We start from the raw sequence: 21,382 nt of genomic DNA, 5'->3' as shown, positions 1-21,382 counted from the left end.
TTATTTCAGGGAGGTAACTGGAAGTCTACTAGAGTGTAACAACTGCCCTTAAAGTACTCTGCATGAAGTCACACCTTCTCGTAGCATACAGATGAGAAGGAGCCTCAGGAAAAGAGAGGTGCACTCAGGCCACCCAGGTCCCGTGGACTCTGAGAGGAGTAATCCCCCCATTACTGCGCCCTCTCCCACACAGATGCCCCAAGCCCAACAGCTCCCTTTGCCTCAGAACAGGCACATCCCAGAGGAAGGCTTTCATAACCAGCAAACACCAGCCAATGGCTGGGGCCTGCCACCTGCCAGGCGCCTCAGGAAGGCTCCTGGCCGTCCTCCTGACCTTCTCTATGAGGTGCGCTGCCAGAGTTTGACTGCTACCCTGCTCACAGTGGCTGCTGGGCTCTACAGAAGTCAGCACCAAGGGCCACACCTGGCAGTCAACTCTCAGGCGTTGTCAGCAATTAGATTTCAGCAAATGGAGAGAGACCCAGATGAATTTAAACTTAAAAATATATATAAATTAAATATACAATTTAAATGCCAGTTAAGGGCCTTCAACCAGAGTCAAAGCAAACAGGCGTGGCTTCTACATCAGACCCTTTATATGAGCCTAGGCAAGTCAAATCAACCCTCTGTGCCTCACCTTTCTTATATGAAATTGGGATGATGATATCTGACACATCCTCCCTCTTCTAAGAGGGCTACATGGTGTAATGAGCTAGTGTCTGTGCAGGATGAAAAGCTCTATATAAATGAAGAGAATCATTATCATTCATGTTTTAACGTGATCACAGCTTGGGGTGTGGGGCTACGTTATGGCACTAAGGGATGTAAATGAGTGGAAACAGAAAAAAGCACCATGAAGATGGGGTTGAGGAATGGGATGAGATGGGCCAGAAACTGCTCTGCAGCTATCACAAATCAAACAGCAATAAGAGAATTATTCAAGAGGAGGTATAAGAAACCACCTCCATCAGAACCATATAGACTGAGCTGGGACATGGGCTGCTAATTATGGAGTTTTAAAAAATAATTTGTTGGCTTAAAGGAGTCAATACTATAGGTTGTTTTTTTTTTAACAGGAGGGATGCATATTTACTCATTCGTTCAACAAATAGCAATATGCTACATATATTCTGTTCCAACACAGGGTCTGAAAAAATACACATAAACACACATAAATTGAGCCCAGCCCCAAATAAAGAAGAGCCACTCAACTTATGGTCCATTGTGGTGCTTACCACCAGCAACACATACATGAATGCTCAAGTTAAAGAATAAAAGTTGCATAAAGAAGAGCACTTTTGGAAAACACTTTCTAGAAAATGTTAACACTTGCCAAGCATTAACTGTTAACAATCAAGGTGCCATATTTCCAAAGACACAGATGGACATTATCAGATAAAAGCAGTTGAAAACAGTATTAGAGTTTGAAGTAAATCTACAAAATTTGTCTGTATCTTCGAAACACATTATGTGCATGATATGGTAAACAAAGAAGTAATTAGTCCCTAAGTACTGAAATGCTGAAAATTCCATTCCACTTCCTTGCTCTTTTCTGCATAAGGAGAAATGCTGTTTCTTCTATTTCCTGTGCCCCTCCCTTTCATTGCTTAACTTCTTCAAAAAACAACCTTAGGGGTTGGCAGTAAACTGGAAGAAACTAAGAAGCAATGTTAGTGGAACAGATAATTCCTATCAAAAGATGGGTCAGAGTTGTCCTTGAAAGAAGAAAGAGAACTGTAACAAAACGTAGTCACCCTTAAACTACATGCTAATGCTTATATTGTGGGGGGAGGGGACACGGGAGGCGAAGGGGCCTGGAGGAGAAGGCAGCAGTGGAGAAAAAGACTCAGCCGCGTGCCCAGGGAGCCCCGGCCGGTCTCCGGAGGCCTGCCTGGATCCACAGCCCCACGCTTCGCGCATGGCAGTAACTCCGCAGCCTCAGCACAAATGCTACTTTAATAGCAGCTGCTCCTCAGACCCTGTAATGAGCCCCCCTATTAATGGCAAGTTGCCACATTTCAGGTGCAAATTATCTACAGTGACTCCACCTCCCTGGTACCTAAGACTCCAAGCAAGCAAGTAGAAGCAGCCCAAACAGGATCGCTGGCAGCCCTCCCTGGCCACTTTCCTCCACCTCCCAGGTTTGAGGTCGGGAGGTTCGAGGCTACTGGAAGCTGCTTTTTAATTTTTTTTCAACACCTTTATTGGAGTGTAATTGCTTTACAATGGTATGCTAGTTTCTGCTTTATAACAAAGTGAATCAGCTATACATATACATATATCCCCATAGCCCCTCCCTCCCACCCTCCCTATTCCACCCCTCTAGGAGGTCACAGAGCACCGAGCTCATCTCCCTGTGCAATGCGGCTGCTTCCCACTAGCTGCTTTTTTTTTTTTTTTTTTTTTTTGCGGTACGCGGGCCTCTCACTGTTGTGGCCTCTCCCGTTGCGGAGGACGCGCAGGCTCAGCGGCCATGACTCACGGGCCCAACTGCTCCGTGACATGTGGGATCTTCCCGGACCGGGGCAAGAACCTACGTCCCCTGCATCGGCAGGCGGACTCTCAACCACTGCGCCACCAGGGAAGCCCCCACTAGCTGCTTTAATAGCTCTGATCACAACACACGGGAGCTGTGCCTCCCCTGGTGACAATATCAAGGCCCTGTTACCTGGAGCAGAATTCACCCCGGGAACAGTGGTCAGGGCATATTACAGCGGCTCCTGTGGGAAACCAGGCTTCTAACAGAATTCCACATCCAGCATAGACAAACTGACCTGGACAAGACAATATGAACATGGGTGGCTCTCCCCTCCGTGGTCTCATCAAGCTAGTGGTCTTTAGTGCTGCCTTCCCAGTCTGATGCCTCTCTCTACACCTCCCATCAGCTATGGCACAAACAAGTAAGTGACATTCCACAAAGTTAACAGCCCTCCTGGACATCACTGGTCAGAACACAGGGCTGCAAAGAAACAAAGCACAGGGGCCTTCCTAGATATTAGGTGCCGTTTCTTCCTTTGGCTCTGAAAGGAGAGTCTGGCCAGAGAAATCCAAGCAGAAGGACAACCCTCCACCCTGCCACTAAAATCTATCCAGTGCAATCCCCAGTGGCAGGGAGGGTGCGACCCACAGAAGCAGGGCTGAGGGCTGGCAGAGCAAAAGCACGCACGCACAAGTAGACACCCACTGACCTCCACAAGTTTCATCAGGGGCACTGGGTTGAAGAAATGGAGCCCGGCAAATCGGTCCTGTCTGGTGGTGGCATTGGCTATGCTTGTGATCTGCAAAGAGGAAGTGTTGCTGGCAAAGATTGTGTGTCTGTGGAGAGAAAGACAGTGGAGTATTGGAATGAGTCCCATCTTTGGAAACAGTCAGGACTCCTCTCAGGTGCAACACACAAGGTGACTGCTTACTGCCCAGGTCCTGTCCTTTCCTGACCCTAGAGGAAGTCAGGGAAAAGACACAGCTTCACACAAGAGGCTGAAATCAAGTGACCTGTTTCATTTAAATTTTGACATTTTAAATTCAAAAATTACCTGTTCCAAAAGCCTACTTAGTCTTTACCAATGCTTCCTTAATTTTAGGGAGCAAAATTTCTCCTGGCTACTTGCATTATTTAATTCACACAGCATGTGAGAAACAAAAGGAGGCAACCACGTCAGTCACAAGATGAAACTCCAAGTGAACAAAAAGACTAAGGAAAAACAGGATGCATCACAGACACTCAAAATAAGCAAAAAATGTGAAGAAACACCTAAATCCTTAACAAGAAACATCTGACATAAATATGAACTACAATCTTTTCCCCTCAAGTGAAAAGCTTTACTTTTCCATTGACTGGGAATTAAAATGAAAACAGAAAAAAACCAACATGGTCCAGAAGAAGTTTTACGGTTACACTAGTAGACTTGGGGAAGGAAGGATACACGTATACACATGATAAATGTAGTTCAAGGCATTCTTATTATTATAAAATCTCCTTAAAAAAGCAGTACCGGGCTTCCCTGGTGGCGCAGTGGTTGAGAGTCCGCCTGCCAATGCAGGGGACACGGGTTCGTGCCCCGGTCCAGGAAGATCCCACATGCCGCGGAGCGGCTGGGCCCGTGAGCCGTGGCCGCTGAGCCTGCGCATCCGGAGCCTGTGCTCCGCAACGGGAGTGGCCACAACAGTGAGAGGCCCGCATACAGCAAAAAAAAAAAAAAAAAAAAAAAAGCAGTACCATCTTCTTTTGAGTATATAAAATATTAAATTATTAATTTAAAAAATCCATACTGACAAACCCAATTTAATTTTTAAGACCTCAGTGAAGTGGGGTGCCAGAGGCATGACAGGCAAATATTTAAAGAGACGGGCAAGACTTACCAGCTTTCCTACAGCACCACCTCGTGGATAAATGTACACAAAATGGCCTAATGCTAACTACAGCCACAGGGCCTGGTCACAGCGCAGGGAGGGGAGTGGTTCCTTACGACCAGATTGGGGGGTTCCTGCTTGCTCAAAAGGCAATACTACAATCTGCCTGAAATTAGGGGCAAGTGGGAAGGAGAAGGGAAGGGAGAAGAAACTAGTAATTTGGGAAGAGGAGAGAAGAGTGAGGTGAAAGCAGCTGGTGTGCTAGGTGGTGGCTACCAGAGGCTGAAGGAGACCCCTCGTGTGCTCAGCCCACGAAAGCACTTGACTTTTTTTTTTTAATTTTTGTGGGGGTATAGTTAGTTTACAATGTTGTGCTGGTTTCAGGTGCACAGCAAAGTAAATCGGTCATACATATATGTATACCCACTCTTTTAGATTCTTTTCCCATATAGGCCATTACAGAGTACTGAGTAGAGTTCCCAGTGCTACACAGTAGGTCCTTATTAGTTATCTATTTAATATATAGCAGTGTGTATGTGTCAGTCCCAATCTTCCAATTTGTCCCTCCCCGCCCCTTACTCCCCCACCCCATAACCATAAGTGTATTTTCTACATCTGTAACTCTATTTCTGTTTTGTAGATAAGTTCATTTGTAGCCTTTTTTTAGATTCCACATATAAGTGATATCATATGTGTCTTGCTCCGTCTGACTTCACTCAGTATGACAATTTCTAGGTCCATCCATGTTGTTGCAAATGGCATTATTTCATCCTTTTTTATGGCAGTAATATTCCATTGTATATATGTACCACATCTTCTTTATCCATTCCTCTGTTGATGGGCATTCAGGTTGCTTCCATGTGCTGGCTATTGTAAATAGTGCTGCAATGGACACTGGGGTGCATGTATCTTTTTGAATTAAGGTTTTCTCTGGATATATGGCCAGGAGTGGGATTGCTGGATCATATGGTAGTTCTATTTTTAGTTTTTTAAGGAACCTCCATACTGTTCTCCATAGTGGCTGTACCAGTGTACATTCCCACCAACAATGTAGGAGGGTTCCCTTTTCCCCACACCCTCTTGAGCATTTATTGTTTGTGGATTTTTTTGATGATGGTCCTTCTGACCTGTGTGAGGTGATACCTCATTGTAGTTTTGATTTGCAATTCTCTAATAATTAGTGATGTTGAGCATCTTTTCATGTGCTTTTTAACCATCTATGTCTTCTTTGGAGAAATGTCTACTTAGATCTTCCACCCATTTTTTGACTGGGTTGGCTTTTTTTTGATATTGAGCTGCATGAGCTGTTTGTATATTTTGGAGATTAATCCCTTGTCGGTTGCTTCATTTGCAAATATTTTTTCCCATTCTGAGGGTTGTCTTTTCATTTTGTTTACGGTTTCCTTTGCTGTGCAAAAGCTTTTAAGTTTAATCGGGTCCCATTTGTTTATTTTCATTTTTATTTTCATTACTCTAGTAGGTGGATTGAAAAAGATCTTGCTGTGATTTACAGACCAACAGAACAGGATACAAAGTCCAAAGATAAACTCATGTATCTGTGGTCACGTAATCTATGACAAAGGATGCAAGAATATACAATGGAGAAAAGACAGTCTCTTTAATAAGTGGTGCTGGGAAAACTGGACAGCTACATGTAAAAGAATGAAATTAGACCACACCCCAGCAATCCCACTACTGGGCATATATATACCCAGAGAAAACCATAATTCAAAAAGACACATGCACCCCAATGTTCACTGCAGCACTATTTACAATAGCCAAGCCATGGAAGCAACCTAAATGCCCATCGACAGACAAATGGATAAAGATGATGTGGTACATACAATGGACTATTACTCAGCCATAAAAAGGAATGAAACTGGGTCATCTGTAGAGACGTGGATGGACCTAGAGACTGCCATACAGAGTGAAGTGAGTCTGAAAGAGAAAAACAAATATCGTATATTAACACGTATATGTGGAATCTAGAAAAATGGTACAGATGAACCGGTTTGCAAGGCAGAAATAGAGACACAGATGTAGAGAACAAACGTAGGGACACCAAGGGGGGAAAGTGGCGGGGTGGTGGTGGTGGTGGTGTGATGAATTGGGAGATTGGGATTGACATGTATACACTGATGTGTATAAAATGGATGACTAATAAGAACCTGCTGTAAAAAAATAAATAAAATTTAAAAAAAGAAAATTATAAAGAAATCAATATAAAGCAAGATGCTATTAAAAAATAGATAATAAGAACCTGCTGTATATAAAAAAAAACCACAAAAAAGCAGATTCTCAATCTATTCCATTAAAAATAAATAAATAAAAGCACACAAAAATGACTGCAAAAAAAATCAATGAAATTCGAATACACCCTAACACCATACACAAAAATAAACTCAAAATGGATTAAAGACCTAAATGTAAGACTGGAAACCATAAAACTCTTAGAGGAAAGCATAAGCAGAACACTCTCTGACATAAACAGCATTTCACTTTTACGGCACAAGAACACTGACCTTTCTCAAACAACTTCTAAGTTGGCCAACTTAAAGGCCAGCTAGAGGGGCTTGTCCTTTAAAAAAAAAAGAGACTTTTTTTAAGGTTTAAAATTCTAGTTTTCAAAGTTTCTTGCTTTTTGGTCTGGGGAAAATAATATAAATTATCCCGTCACATAATATAAACCATCCCCCATCACAGAAGGCAAAGAGACCCTCTGCAGTAACAAGGAGTGGCTGACATGCCCTGAAGCACAGCAGCAGGGTCTCCACAACCCAAGGCTGTGCTAACAGGGGTTCCACACCCCCCTTAAGAAAAGAAAGGGCTATCTCAAAGGTGAGGGTTACACACTCATCTGTGATGAGTGTGGCATCTTTTTATAGGACATATGAAGGGCAACTCACCTGCAAAAAGGGGAAACAAAGGCACACTGACTGGAGAGCACGTTTCGTCAAACAATGAAGTTACATTCGGCCCTCAGGATCCACAGGTTCCGCCAACCCGGATCAAAAATATTCCAAAAAAAAAAAAATTCCAAAAAGCAAAACTTGGACTTGCTATGTGATTTGCATAGCATTTACATTGATGTGGACCATTTTTTTTTTAAGTCTTTACTGAATTTATTACAATATTGCTTCTGCTGTTCATGTTTTTTTTGGTCCGCGAGGCATGTGGGATCTTAGCTCCCCGATCAGGGATCAAACCTGCACCCCCTGTACTGGAAGGCAAAGTCTTAACCACTGGACTGCCAGGGAAGTCTACATAGCATTTACATTGTATCAGATATTATAAGTAATCTAGAGATGATTTAAAGTATATGGGGGATTGCGTAGATTACATGCAAATACTACACCACTTTATGTAAGGGACTCGAGCATCCTCAGATTTTGGTATTCACAGGGGGTCCTGGAACCAACCCCGACAGATACAGAAGGAAGACTGTACATCAGGGCCCAGTGCCGAGTGTCTCCAACCCAGGACACTCCCAGCAGACATATTACCAGAAGGAGAAAGATGTCTCCTGCCCACAGACCTCCACCGCCACCTCTCCCAATCGGCCAGGCTGGCTCTGCTACTAACAGTGTCTCACACTGCCTTCATTCAACACAAACACGATGTATGTACATATTATCTTCCACAAAAAAGCGCACTCTCACATTTTCCTTGAAACACTTGACTCTCTAGGACCATCTTTTGTTTGACCCTTTCTGATATTCACGTACCAAAAACCTTTCCTCTTAAATGCACTAACAGAAAATCAACAGCACAAGCATGATGGTCACTGGAAACACCGCCAGGTGTGAAGAAGCCTAGAGGGGGTGGTGGAGTGTGGTGGAGGAGAGCCCATGCTCTGTCAAAAGGGGGGAGCCAGGACTCAGCTGGGGTGGGCCATGGGCCTTAGGGAAGCTTTTCATCTGCACGTCTTATACTGCAGCTAGGGAATTTGTGCTCTCTTCCAGGATGCAACTGTTTTATCAGGGCTTCCAAGTGGAACTTTATCACTAGAATATATTTTCATCTCCCATTTTAAGTATCTAACTGCAAAACTAAGCAGTAAAGTATCTCAATCAAGCTGTTTTATCAATAAAAAAAACACAACAACAACAATTCAGCAAACATTCAATACAGGCGGTGATCTAAAATGAAAACGAGAGTGTGGAGAAGGATGGCTGGGGCCAGAAGCAAAGTCACATCTACGGTGTGCCTACTACGGGTCCTGTCACGTGTCACATCTGTTTTATGACATAAACTTAGGTGAAAGAGGCTAGTATAGTGCCTGACATACGGCAGCTCTCCGGAAATGTGAGCTGAGTTACACGAGTTTCCCAAACAACCCTGTGCAATAGGTACCACTACCCCTATTTCACAGACAGGGCAACTAGTCTTAGAGTTAGAACTGGGAAGGTCTTGGAACTTATTTACCCCTAACTCCTGAACTCAAATTACAGATGATAAAACTGAGGGCCAGAGGGGGTTCATGACTGTCCAAGGTCAGAGAGGGAAGTGGGGGGGGGGGCCTGGCACGAGGCCCCAGGCCACCTGACTTTCCCCTAACAGTCCTTCCCTTACTCGACGCTGACAAAAGAGGGCAGTCAGACCCGTCACTGTCACGAGGGAATGACCAACATTCCAATAAAGACCAAACTGCTTGACAATACTCCCTTTTCTGGGGGTGGGTGTTTTACTGACTCAGAGGACTCCCCGCTGACCTGCAAGTCAACACCCCTACCAAGACAGCCTTCTGCTTCTGTAGATGGTGCTGCAGCCCCTAAATGCCCGTGTAAAGCACATGAGCATGCTGGTCAGCAGAGTGACACACAGGTGACAGAAAGACAGGCCTCTTCTCTTTGTCAGGGCAGGGCCTCTCTGGCCACCAGACCATAGAGCTCTAAGGGCTAACAACCCAGCAGGCTGGTATGCAAGTGTTTCTCTTTAGCCAGTGCTCAATGGTAGCTGCCTAAGAATTACTGTTGTCATATAATCTTATTTGACTTTGAGTCCCAACCAAGATGGGTGAAGCGTGCCCAGGCAAACCACAAGAAGAGCATGAATGAATACATCAGGTGTCACTATCACCAAGAGCCACATGCAGAACTAGAGCTGCACATGTGCACAGCTTGCTGACACTGCACAGACAGTCCTGAGCCCAGCGGCCCTCTGCCTGACCTGCATGAGGCTGGCTCTCCTCTCCCACCCTTTGCCAGGAAGCTGGGTAAGAACTCAGTGCTCCTTAAAGGCTCCCAAGAGTGTTGTGATTTAACCCACAGAAAGCTCAAAGCAGGAGGGTCCTAGAAAACTGTGTAGACAGAGAAGCATTCCCTTCAATTACATCATTCTGTTGGTTCCACCCAAAAGAGGAGACACACCAAACTGCTCTGAGGTTGCTCAGCAGACATTTAAGGACATGTCCGAGTGCCTCCATCCTCTGGCCTGGAGGAGGGCCCAGGACAAAGATGCTGCAAGAGATGAAGGCCTGTCCCTGGATGGACCCTCCATTTCACATGGGAAATTCCACCCTAATTTGGGGACAAGGATCAGATCAGGGCAGCCCAAGCCTCAGGAAGCAAATTGGGGGTGGAGGATGGAGAACAAAGGCAACAGTGTCAGCTCTTCTGGAAACAGCTGTAGGGTAATAAAAAGTCTTAGTGCCAGAAGACTCCTTCCCAGGAGAAAAGCCCAAGCGCCCAGGAGGAAGCCCCCAGACCCTACAAGATCTCCCAGAGATCACGTACTCGGCAGCAAACTTGTCCAGCCTCTTGAAGAGCTCGCTCTTCACCTTCAGATTCTCTACGATGGCCTCCACCACCAGGTCTGTGCTGTGGACCACGGATGCTGCGTCCATGCTGGTCAATATGCTGCTCAGGGTCTTCTCCATGAACTCATCGCCAGCCTAATGCAGTGGAGTAAGAAGAGAACAGTCACTGGGCTCACTGGAAAATGGTGTGTGACTTGCTGCTAAGGCGAGAGGAGAGAGGAGGGCGAGGATACCCCAGACACAACTTGAATGTGTCCTGAAATTCTGAGAAATAAAACTCCCTACGTTTCTTCTTAGGGCAGACAGCATCTCAGTATACTTCTGGACACCAGGGCAAGAATCAGCCTGTGAACAATCCCAACTGCGGGTCAGCACACTGTCGTGTGTCAGTCATAATCTTTCAAGCTCTTAGTCGGCTCTGCTCCAGTTACTAAACTGTTTGTTCACAGCACCTGTGTTGACCTGTTCTATTTGTTCCGGGAGAAAAGCCAGCCAGCCATGTACTGTTCCATGACGGGCTTCTTGGAAGCCTGTAATTTGTCTTCCAGAAAAGGGTAAAGGCTGAGCTCAGCCCCATCCATGAGTCTGAGAGGTGGTGCTGACTATATTCCTCTAGTAGGGGGCAGGGAAGAGCTGAGTAAGGGCAGGAGCAAGGAGTAAGAAAGCTGAACTCAGCAGTCGCTCGTCAAATAATGATCGCCCATCACGTGCCGGCAACGGGTGGTTCAAAAGCACGCCAGACACAGTCTCTGCTCTGAAAGAGCTCACAGTCCTGTCTTTTCCTCATTTGTGCCTCCAGGTTTCCACAAAGAGACCTCAGTTAGGGCAGAAACAGACAGTGCCCCTATCAGCCGCCATTTTACTTCAAAATGTAATTTGCCCATGAGGATTCAAAATGGTCACAATCAGCTAAAGGCATCCAAAGTCATCAAGAAATAAACAACTATCAGAGCTGTTCAACAGAAATATAATGCAAGACGATAGGTGATTTAAAATTTCTACTGGTTGCATTTTAACAAGCAAAAGGAAACAGGTAAAATTAATTTTATTTAACCCCAATATTTCTCATGGAATATTTAGTGATTATGTTATTATACTGGCCTAAAGTTTCAATTCCAACAAATTGAAAAAGCAAGCAAAGGCCAGAACCCCCTCACAAATGTGAAGTGGTCAGAGGACTGGTCTTGAGGACGTTGAGGACAAGAAATTACCTTGGGGTTTTCTGCAAACTTCTTCTTGGCCACTTTCCGAAGGCTTTCCTCAATTCCCTTTCTAGATTTTGCCAGGATGTCCTCTGTTTGGTCCACCAACACTACTGTGTGGCCAGTTGCTGCAGCAACCTGGAGCAAAAAAAAAAAAAGCAAGAAAACATAAAAGTTAAAAAAAAAAAAAAAAAACAGTAGGTGGGAATTCCCTGGCGGTCCAGTGGTTAGGACTTGGCGCTTTCACCACTGGGGTGCAAGTTCAATCCCTGGTTGCGGAACTAAGATCCTGCAAGCCGTGTGGCGTGGCTCAAAACAAAAAAAAAGAAACAGTAAAGTTTCATATTCTACATGAACTCTAACACCATTCTACTCAAAATATCGAATAAACATAAGCCAACAGTAATTAAACACACACTTCTTACTTCTTCCCAGGCACTGCTCTAAACCCTTAACACGATGACAATTCTCCAAACAACCTTACACGGTTAAAAAATATGCCCACAGTCACACAATAGGTAGGCCGCAGAGCTGGGATCTGAATCAAGGTTCTGAAGGCCACACTGTAACCACTACCCCGGGCTGCGCTGTCCAACACAGAAGCCACTAGCCACACAGGACTATTTAAATTAACTGAAATTAAGTAAAATTAAAAACTCAGCTCCTCAGTTGCATCAGTCCTATCCCAAGTGTTCAACAGCCCATTCACAGAGCACCTACTCCCTCCCCAACCACCTTGCTTCCTTAGAGCTGGCCCAGCTTGTGCAGATTGACCCGTGGCTCATCTCCACTGCAGTCCTTAAGTCAACAATGGGTAAGATTTTAACAATGGTGGCAAAAAGACTCATGTCCCCAAGGGCTAATTAGTGACAAGACTCCTAGGAAACTAGGTCTTGTCATCAACCAATTTAAAAGGAAAATTCCCCTCCCGTCCCCTTGCCCATCTTGGTTAAATCCTGAGGGTACATTTAGTGAAGCTGCCCCAAGTTCGCATGGAGCCAGCCTAGTTTAGCCACAATCAATGACAAGTCAAGCCCTACCTACTTCATCACAGTTTGCCAATAGCTCTGGCAAAAACTGTGGAAAAGGTAGATACATTTTTTATTTCATATTACAGGTAGGTGTTATACTCAGTTCAAGCCATAAGTAATAGGACACACATGGCCTAAAACAAACATCAGTGATGCAAGATAACAGCACAACTGAGATGCCTCTCAGGGTCTGGAGAGACCCCACAGAACCACTGGCTTTGGAACGTCTGTGGACCAGTGGTACGTGAAAGAGGGGCAGGTTAGCAGAAACACACCTGCCCAGAGATGACAGTGAAGAGTAGTTCTAAACCACCGTCATGATGTGATTCTGGAAACCAGGCAACTAAAAACTCAAAGTTGAAAACCAAAGAGCAAAAGAAACAGAAACAGAAGAGCAAAACACAAAGAAAAAAAGGTTCATATCCCAAAGAAAGATTTCCAAGGAACACTTCTAAAAACGATAGGACAGGTTTTAGATGGACGTTAATTAAAAACAGCGTCTCCCTGAGAACGTTGCACTTAGGACTGCGAGTCTGAGCCTGTGGGGCCTGTAGGCCGCATAAGCACCGCCAACGCCCCAGAGACTGGAACCGAGAAAAGGAAACACTGCCAGGACCGGAAGGTCTGACAACCACAGCAGGGCAATGGGGGTAACGGAATGAGTTATCTTGATTAAAAAACAGAGGAAAGAAGCAAACTTGCTCTGTCGGCACAAACACAGGCTGCAGGCAGCAGCAGGTCAAAGTAAAATAACACCCCGAAAGCTAAACACCCATCAGTCCAGACCAGGTTTCTCCCTAAGTAACAACAGACCAAGGCCCATCTTGCCAACACCTCAAATCACTGGACACAAATCTGAACCTCCAATTCAATAAATTCAAACTAAAAAAGCAAGAGCAAATTTAGAAACTGTGCAGGAAAGACCACACTGTGAGACTGTTATCTTTAGAAAGGCTCTTGGCTGGTGTCTGGAAATGTACATTTGGAGAGGGTTCCTGCTCGTAGTATCTAAACTGTGCAATACGGTTTACACTCACAACTGCTTTCCTTCTGAGAGTCTGAAATTCTGGTGCTTGCCAGGAAGAGGGTGCCTATGTGACCAGCCCCAGTAAAAATCCTGGGCTCTGGGTCTCTAATGAGCATCCCTAGTAGACAACATTTCACATGTGCTGCCACAACTTGCTGCTAGAGGAATTAAGTGTGTCCTGTGTGACTTCACTGGGAGAGGACTTGAGAAGCTGGCACCTGATTTCCTCTAGACTTTGCCCCACACGCCTTTTCCGTTTGCTGATTCTGTTCTATATCCTTTTCCTGTAATAAGTTATAGCCACGGGTGATGACTCTATGCTGGTCCTGTAAGTAAATCACCAAACCTGGAGAAGCGGGGGGAATTTGGTGAGGAACCCTGACACAGAAAACTAAGAAAATAAATCTCAAATTCCAGATGCAGCTGGTGATGAAACTGAACTGCTTTGAGGCAGGCAGCACTGGGGAGCAACAGCTGAAGGGAGGTGTGATGGCCACTGGTCGGGCACCTCGTCTGCAAGGTGGGGCAAGCAGAGGTGCTGGCTTGGGGACCTTCCCTTTTTGTCCTGGTTCCTCTGTCTGACAGTCCCTCTGGAATAACACAAGTGGTTTTCACCTTGTTCCTCTTAACCTCTGACCTAGGTCATCCTTTCAATAGTCCAGACAGGATTCCTCAGGTTCCCCCTTTTGCCCAGGTCCCAATCCACTCTCCCGCACTTCACCTCCAGCATCACTCGGGCTTTTCTGCTCCTCAAGGGGTTGGGGAGGAAAATTCAAGTACATTTGGAAGAAGACAGTGCCAAAGCTGAAGGGAACAGAGACAAAGGAAGACAGCAAGGGGCTTCCCTAGTGGTTCAGTGGTTAGGACTCCACGCTTCCACTGCAGGGGACACTGGTTTGATCCCTGGTCGGGGAACTAACATCCTGGAAGCTGCAATTGGTGACCAAAAAAAAAAAAAAGAAGACAGCAAAGGCAGTGTCTTTCTGCTTTAAAACTTTATAATCCCACTGAGAAAACATGGAGGAAAAAAAACCACTCAACAATACAAAGTTCCATATGTAGGATGTCAAAGAAAATAAAAACCACATGGTGAAGAATTCTGTCAGGCAACAGATCTCAGAAAGCTGGGTAAGAAGAGTACACCTGGAATGAGCCATCTTCCCAAGGAACAAGGTATTAACCTTAAAGAGGTGGAGCAGAATAAGTGAAGGAGGTGGTATCATGCCATCTCTCTAGAAAGCCTCTTTCAGTTATTATAATCGTGTTTGTGACAGTCACAGGGCATTTTTGGTTATGTGGCAGATAAGCCATAACGCTATCCTTATGATTACTGTTTTTAAATTGCAAGCAGAACCAAACCTAGAGAGGAAGCAACCCTCAAAAATTCAAGTGAACCAAGAGAGACTTACAAAAACACTAAAATTCAACTGGGAAAAACCCTGGCCAAAAAGCATTTTCAGCCTAAATGCTGACTTTCCACTCCTATCCGAAGTCCTCTGATAAACACCGCCAGCTGCCCACCCACACTCCCCCTCCCAGTCCCCCGCCCCGGCCATAAGGAGACACTGGGCAATTCAGTCACTGCCTTGCTCATCCTGGCGTCTAAATGAGCACACTAGAGATGATACAGTATGTAGACACGAGCCAAAACCAGCTATTAAATCAAGGCTCTCTAGGCAATGCTCCAGAAGAGCAAAGTGCACGTGTCAAATGACCCATGTCAAAGTTACTGAGGGTGTAAAACCTCTGTTTACTTTCTCATCTCAACCAGAAGATACAGGATGTGCAAGGAGGGGCCGGGCCTCAGAGAGAAAGAAGACAGACAGATCTTCCCAGTGTCACTGATGACATCCTCACTCTGCAAAATTTCCTTCAGCCCCACAGGGCCTCAGTGGTCTGAAAGAGGCTGCTCTTGTAGAAACTTCACTCAATTTTTTCCCCTACCTCAACTGACTGGAGAATTTTCTACAGTTTTGGGCTCTCCAAAATGCCTAAACTGGTATTTCTGGTGTAGTAAGAAAGCAACAATTGTATACTCTAAATGGTTATCCCTTTAGGTAATTTCTACTTCAGCTTTTCTTACCTTGGTTAACTCATAAAGCTTCAAGAAAATACGAAGGAAATATTATGGTAGAGTCATTCCACAAATATAGTTAGAGAAGGACATTCTGGTTTAAAGCCAAAGTGGATATGGTTAGTGGGGAGTTCCCTGGCGGTCCAGTGGTTAGGACTTGACACTTTCACTGCCGTAGCCTGGGTTCAATCCCTGGTCAGGAAACTAAGATCCTGCAAGCTGCGTGGCACAGCCAAAAAAACAAAAAACAAAAAAAAACCCAAAGTGGATTCGGTTAGGACTGAGTAGAGAAAATACGAGTGAAAAAGAGAAATTTATATTCTTGAAATGTTTTCCATCTCATGGTGAAGCTCTTGGTTGCACAGCAGTAAACTACCGTTACAGCACAGCTTCAACTGATTTCAAAGAAAGCAGTTATTTTCATCCTACCCACTTGCAGAGAGTAACCCAACCTAATGCTCAAGTTCCTTGCAATCATTTCTTGCAGACATACCCAAGAGACACAAGGTTGGCAGTATCTTGAGGGCAACTTACTGTCCTATTCATCTTTGCAAACCCCAGTGCCTGGTCCATGGTGGGCACTCAATGTATATTTGTTGAATAAGTAAATGATCAAACTACATCTAGCCCACTGCCTGGTATGTATTAGATGCCTGATAACATTTCCACAGGATGAGTCTAATGTTCTTTGATTCTATTCATCTACTCCAAGTGGGGTTGACATTCCTCTCCTACTGCTGTGTGTCTAAACAGGCTACCACCGGGATAGAGTTAGGATGCAGGCAGCCTGTCCCTTGCCCCCCTGCAATCCATGTCCAACCTGAAAGCTGCATGACTCTCATCCCAGACTGGCTCAATAAGCTGATGCAACCTTAAGCATGGCCAGCAGTCAGATCTTCATTCATGGCTTGAGCTACACGCGGGTTTGAAGGCAAAAACCAGAACAAATAGAACAAGAAGTGCTGTTTTTCTTGGAAGCCAAGTAACTGTACTGGGGTATACAAACAATCTGGACAGTGGGGAAGCTGTCAAATAGTTTGGATGAAAAAATGCAGATTATTAGGAAATGCTTTCCACCAAACGACCAGAGGTCACAGACAAGAACTCTGGCCTCTCAGAGGTGAGCACTTTTGCTCCCCTGCGCCAACACCCACGCTCCCCTGGGTTGGAGGGCAAGCACCATTTAGAGTCCCATGCTGAGCAGGGCTCTACGTGCGTTCCCTTTACTACTATTGCCTCCTCGTGGCTCAACACCGTGTCGCGGCTGCTCCAGGCCCTGAGACAAGGTGAGGAACAAAACAAATCCCCTGCTCTCAGAGAACTTTCACTGCTCATAAATTACCCCGTTTGGTCTGCACAACAGCCTTTGGGGGAGGCACTGTAACAATAAGCAAAGTCTGGATGTGATGGGGCTTTGACGCTAGGGCTGCCTGTATCCAGAGCTCACGTGCTGGCTGTTCCTGACCCCGAAAGGCATGGCTGGGTCTGAGGGGAACAGTCTGAGACAGCTCTGAGCTGGGCAAGGGCCAGACTCCACAACCCGTCTGCCAACTGTGAGACAGAAAAGTTCCTTAACCCCCAGAGGCTGTCTCCTCACCCATAAAAATGGGCAGCAGAGCTGTTGAGAGGATTAAAAGAGTTAATATACACTAGGGACTGTGCCTAGCATATCACAAGAGCTTAACGATTTTACTCTAGGCAGGCCCCTTCCTCCTTCTGCAAGGGTCCAAGGCCTAATGCTGGATGCAGGTACAGACTCCAAAGGTAAATTACTTTATTTTGCTTTTAAAATTACATCTTCTGATCTCATGACGTATTCCCTTTTTGGTTTTCATTTTCAGGTTTTCTCTTCTGTGTCCTTCCATTTTTACAAACAGGCTAGGATCTCTCTCCATTTAAAAAGAATGTTTAGGGACTTCCCTGGTGGCGCAGTGGTTAGGAATCCGCCTGCCAATGCAGGGGACACGGGTTCAATCCCTAGTCCGGGAAGATCCCACATGCCGCAGAGCAACTAAGCCCGTGTGCCACAACTACTGAGCCTGTGCTCTAAAGCCCGCGAGCCACAACTACTGAAGCCCGCGTGCCTAAAGCCCGAGCTCCACAACAAGAGAAACCACTGCAATGAGAAACCTGAGCACCGCAACAAAGAGTAGCCCCCGCTCAACGCAACTAGAGAAAGCCCGTGTGCAGCAATGAAGACCCAACACAACCCAATTAATTAATTAATTAATTAATTAATTAAAAAAATAAAAAGAATGTTTAAAAAGCAGGGGGGATACCCACAAGCTTCCTTAGCCACCTGAAGCTGGCCTTCGCTTCACCACAGAAGTCTTTCAATTACTGGGGGGGCACGGTGGTATGTGGAGCGCAAGTTCTAGAACTGGACTTCCTAGGTTTAAACCCTGGCTTAGCCACTTACTGCATAACTTTGGACAAGTTATACAGCCTCTTTATGATTTCCCGATCTGTGATAAGGAAAACAACAGTGCCCATTTCATAAGATTGTTGTGAAAATTAAAGAAGTTAAAGCGTTTAAAGTGTATACACCACTGCCAAGCACAAAGAAGGTGCACAGTGCTTGTTAGATGTCACTACACTTTGCACTCTCACTTTCCCCGAGCCATGCAATTCCTAAACCTTAGCGTTGAGGCTTCTTCCACCACTACTGTGGTATGAATGTAGAGATAACTTATCAATGGTCTTCTAAGTGCTAAAGCCAATGCCTGCTCTTTGGCTCCATATTCTACTTTTCCACAGCCCTACACACTGCCAACTAAACCATCCTTTTTGAAACTCTCCAATTTCTTATCTCTATTTCTTATCTGTTCCTTTTAGCCATATTAATTCTCTCCATCTTCTCAGCCTTTAAACAAAGGTATCCTTCAAGGTTCTGCTGTCAGTATTCTTTTTCTCTGTCTTTATATCCTTTCTTTCTGGCATCTTAATCATTCGCATACTTCCAGCTATGTATGAAACCAGCATATTCTGTCCTAAGCTACAGTCAACACCTTGACCCTAAAAATCAATTCTCCTTGACCTTCATTAATACTACCACTATCCTGAGGGTCACAATTTGCTGGACAACACTTTTTTCTTAACCTCAACCCTTAATTACGTCCAAAGAAATTATATCCACTATTCAAGGCCCATTTCAAAAGCTACCCTCTCCATGAAGCCTTTTTCCAAATGAATGTCTACTTTCCTCTGTTTTGAAACCTTAGACCTAGACTTTTACTGCTGTTGTTATGCTGCTTCACACCAAACTCAGCTGTGTCATGTGGATCTTTGTCTAAGGATCTCTGCTCTTAGATCTGAATCCCTTGATAGCAGACATTGATCTGGTCCCTGTGTCCCTTAGCACTCATCACTTGCACATGGTGGTTGTCCAATAAATAACTGCTCAATACCAAGTGCCTAGAGCGCAGTGACCTGAGCCCGTGCTCTCCTCCAGCCACACACTTCTCCCTCACGCTGCTTCATGGCTCCACGACCCTGCCCTTAGGTTCCCTCCACCAGAAAGCACCTCTCCCTCACTGTTGCCTGGGGGACTCCAACTCGTCCTTCATGATCCCAGAGAGGCTCTCTCTCCTTTAATGAAAGCTCTCCCAACCTCTAGCAGAGGTGGTCACTCCTTTGTGCCTCTACTGATTTACAGATACAGCAGGTCTTTCCTGCAGGACTCCAAATACAGAAAGAAAATAGAGTGCGGAGCTGGTGAGAGCCACCAGCTACCAATGGCCACTCAGTTATGTAACGGTAGCCAGAACCCCAGGATGTGAATACAACAGAGAAATCAAAAACAAATGGTCATAAACGATTTCATGTTGTAAAAATCTCACAAATTTCAGAATAAAGGTCATAAACCAATAAGTATGTAGGAGAAATTCCAGATGTAAAAGATACATCAGACATGAAAAAGCTGACCAACACCAACTCTTGATGATGACTCAAAATAATACCTAGAGACCTTTTCAAAAGAGCTGCCGTATCATCCACTTCTTCAGAGTCTGAAGTAGCTGTTGCCACAGATCCCAACACAGGGTAGTTCTGGCACACTCCTAATTACAATCCAAAATTTCCAGTAAATATAAATTTCATATACATATATGTGGTGCAATGTATAATATGCCTTTTTTTAACATGTACTTTTTTAATGTTCCTTTTCCCTCACCCTAAGATATATCTTATATGTAATGTCATATCTTAAGTGTCTAAAAGCCATATCTTAAGGTATTTAAACCACTAAAACTTTCATCTGTATCAGGTGACATCCCAGATATGATAAGCAGGTGATCTGTGCCTTTATGGCAATTAATTGTTCATACCTGTACTTCTTCCTCTGGACAGTGAGCAATTCAAGAGCAGCAACCACATGTTACCTTCAACTGCCCTGATGCCTAGCACAAAGGGACACAATATTCATGAAAAGAAGGCATGAATAATAGCTCTATTTTTTAAAAGCGTCAATTTGTAAATTATCTTAGGAATAAGCTCTCAAGAAATCATGACTGGTTTTGCTACTAGAAACTCTTTATAACAAATTTTACAAACCAAGTTATTTTAGAATTATGAAAAATCACACTCTTAGTTTGAAAAGGATAGGAAGAAAAAAAGAGTTAATAACTGGAGCCTTTAGTCAATTACCAAGTGAAAAAAATGCCACAAAAATGCCTGTTATTTTGTGAGCAGTCCAACTGTTTTCTGGCACTGGTGGAGATGCCAGGCAAAAGGGGAACTGGAGGGCAACCACTGTGTAATATGACCACCTCTGTAATTTCAAAACTAGATTTATGCTTAATTTCCTCCAGCATGTCAACGTGTCCTGTACCTTTTTTCAAAGGGGCTGTGGGCAAAGACACACACAGCCCCTTTGACGGACAGGATGTGTCCGTCCATCCTGTGAGGGACACGTGTGTGAGCCAGGTCAAGGATGACCACAGACATGTGGCATAGGTTCCTCTTCAGGTTTCTCTTCAACGTATGTTTCTTCTCTATCATAGTAGGGAGAAAGTGAGGCACCTTAATTTCTCAACTACTGCAAGGTCAGAGATTGGCAGAAGTATTTACTGTTCAGCTTTATTAGCTACAGATGATCAAGATCATCTATTTTTAGAGCAGGAAGATCAGTGTGGTGGCTTTCACACTTTTTAGCCATGAAATCCTTCCTCATAAGAATGTATACAGAAGAGCAATACATAAAGCATGGGTCAGGGAAGAGGGGTTTGGGAACCACCAAGGAGATTCACTGAACTCCTAACCCTAAAGTCTATCAGAGCACAGTGTAAAAACCTCTGATTTATTCACATCTGTTAGGATGGCTATTATTAAAAAAACAAAAACAAAACCATAAAATAAGTGTTAGTAAGGATATGGAGAAATTGGAACCCTTGCACACTGCTGACGGGTAAAACAGTGCAGCCACTGCAGAATATGGTATGGCAGTTCCTCAAAAAATTAAAAATAATTACCATATTATCCAGCAATTCCACTTCTGGGTATATACCCAAAAGAACTGAAGCAAGACTGTAACACAGTTACAACAGTAACACAGTTGTAGACCATGTTCACAGCAGCATTATTCACAATAACCAAAAGGTGGAAGCAGCCCAAGTGTCCACCAATGGATGAATGGAAAAACAAAAGGTAGTGTGGACATGCAATGGAATATGATGCCATTAAAAATAATTCCAATCCAATATTATTCCTTAAAAAGGAAAGAAATTCTGACACATGCTACAACACAAATGAACCTTTAAGATTTTTAGGTGAGCGCTTCCCTGGTGGCGCAGTGGTTGAGAGTCCGCCTGCCAATGCAGAGGACACGGGTTCGTGCCCCGGTCCGCGAAGATCCCACATGCCGCGGAGGGACTGGGCCTGTGAGCCACGGCCGCTGAGCCTGTGCGTCCAGAGCCTGTGCTCCACAACGGGAGAGGCCACAAC

General features: G+C 44.6%; 1 protein-coding gene across 2 annotated transcripts in view; it reads right to left on the bottom strand.

Annotated features, from left to right (window-relative positions):
* Positions 1-21,382, bottom strand: part of HADH (hydroxyacyl-CoA dehydrogenase) — a 49,603-nt gene that overhangs the window by 13,561 nt on the left and 14,660 nt on the right. For both annotated transcript variants that reach the window (XM_081248000.1, XM_081247999.1), the window contains exons 2-4: positions 11,320-11,448; positions 10,086-10,243; positions 3,189-3,315 (exon numbers count right to left, since the gene is read on the bottom strand). In XM_081248000.1, the coding sequence (XP_081104126.1) occupies positions 3,189-3,315; positions 10,086-10,243; positions 11,320-11,448 (414 nt within the window). The remainder of the gene's footprint in view (positions 1-3,188; positions 3,316-10,085; positions 10,244-11,319; positions 11,449-21,382) is intronic.

The sequence above is a fragment of the Mesoplodon bidens genome (assembly GCF_964165515.1).
Source record: "Mesoplodon bidens genome assembly, chromosome: 1".
In the NCBI taxonomy this organism is placed as follows: Eukaryota; Metazoa; Chordata; class Mammalia; order Artiodactyla; family Ziphiidae; genus Mesoplodon; species Mesoplodon bidens.
This window is presented reverse-complemented; position numbering and strand designations above follow the sequence as displayed.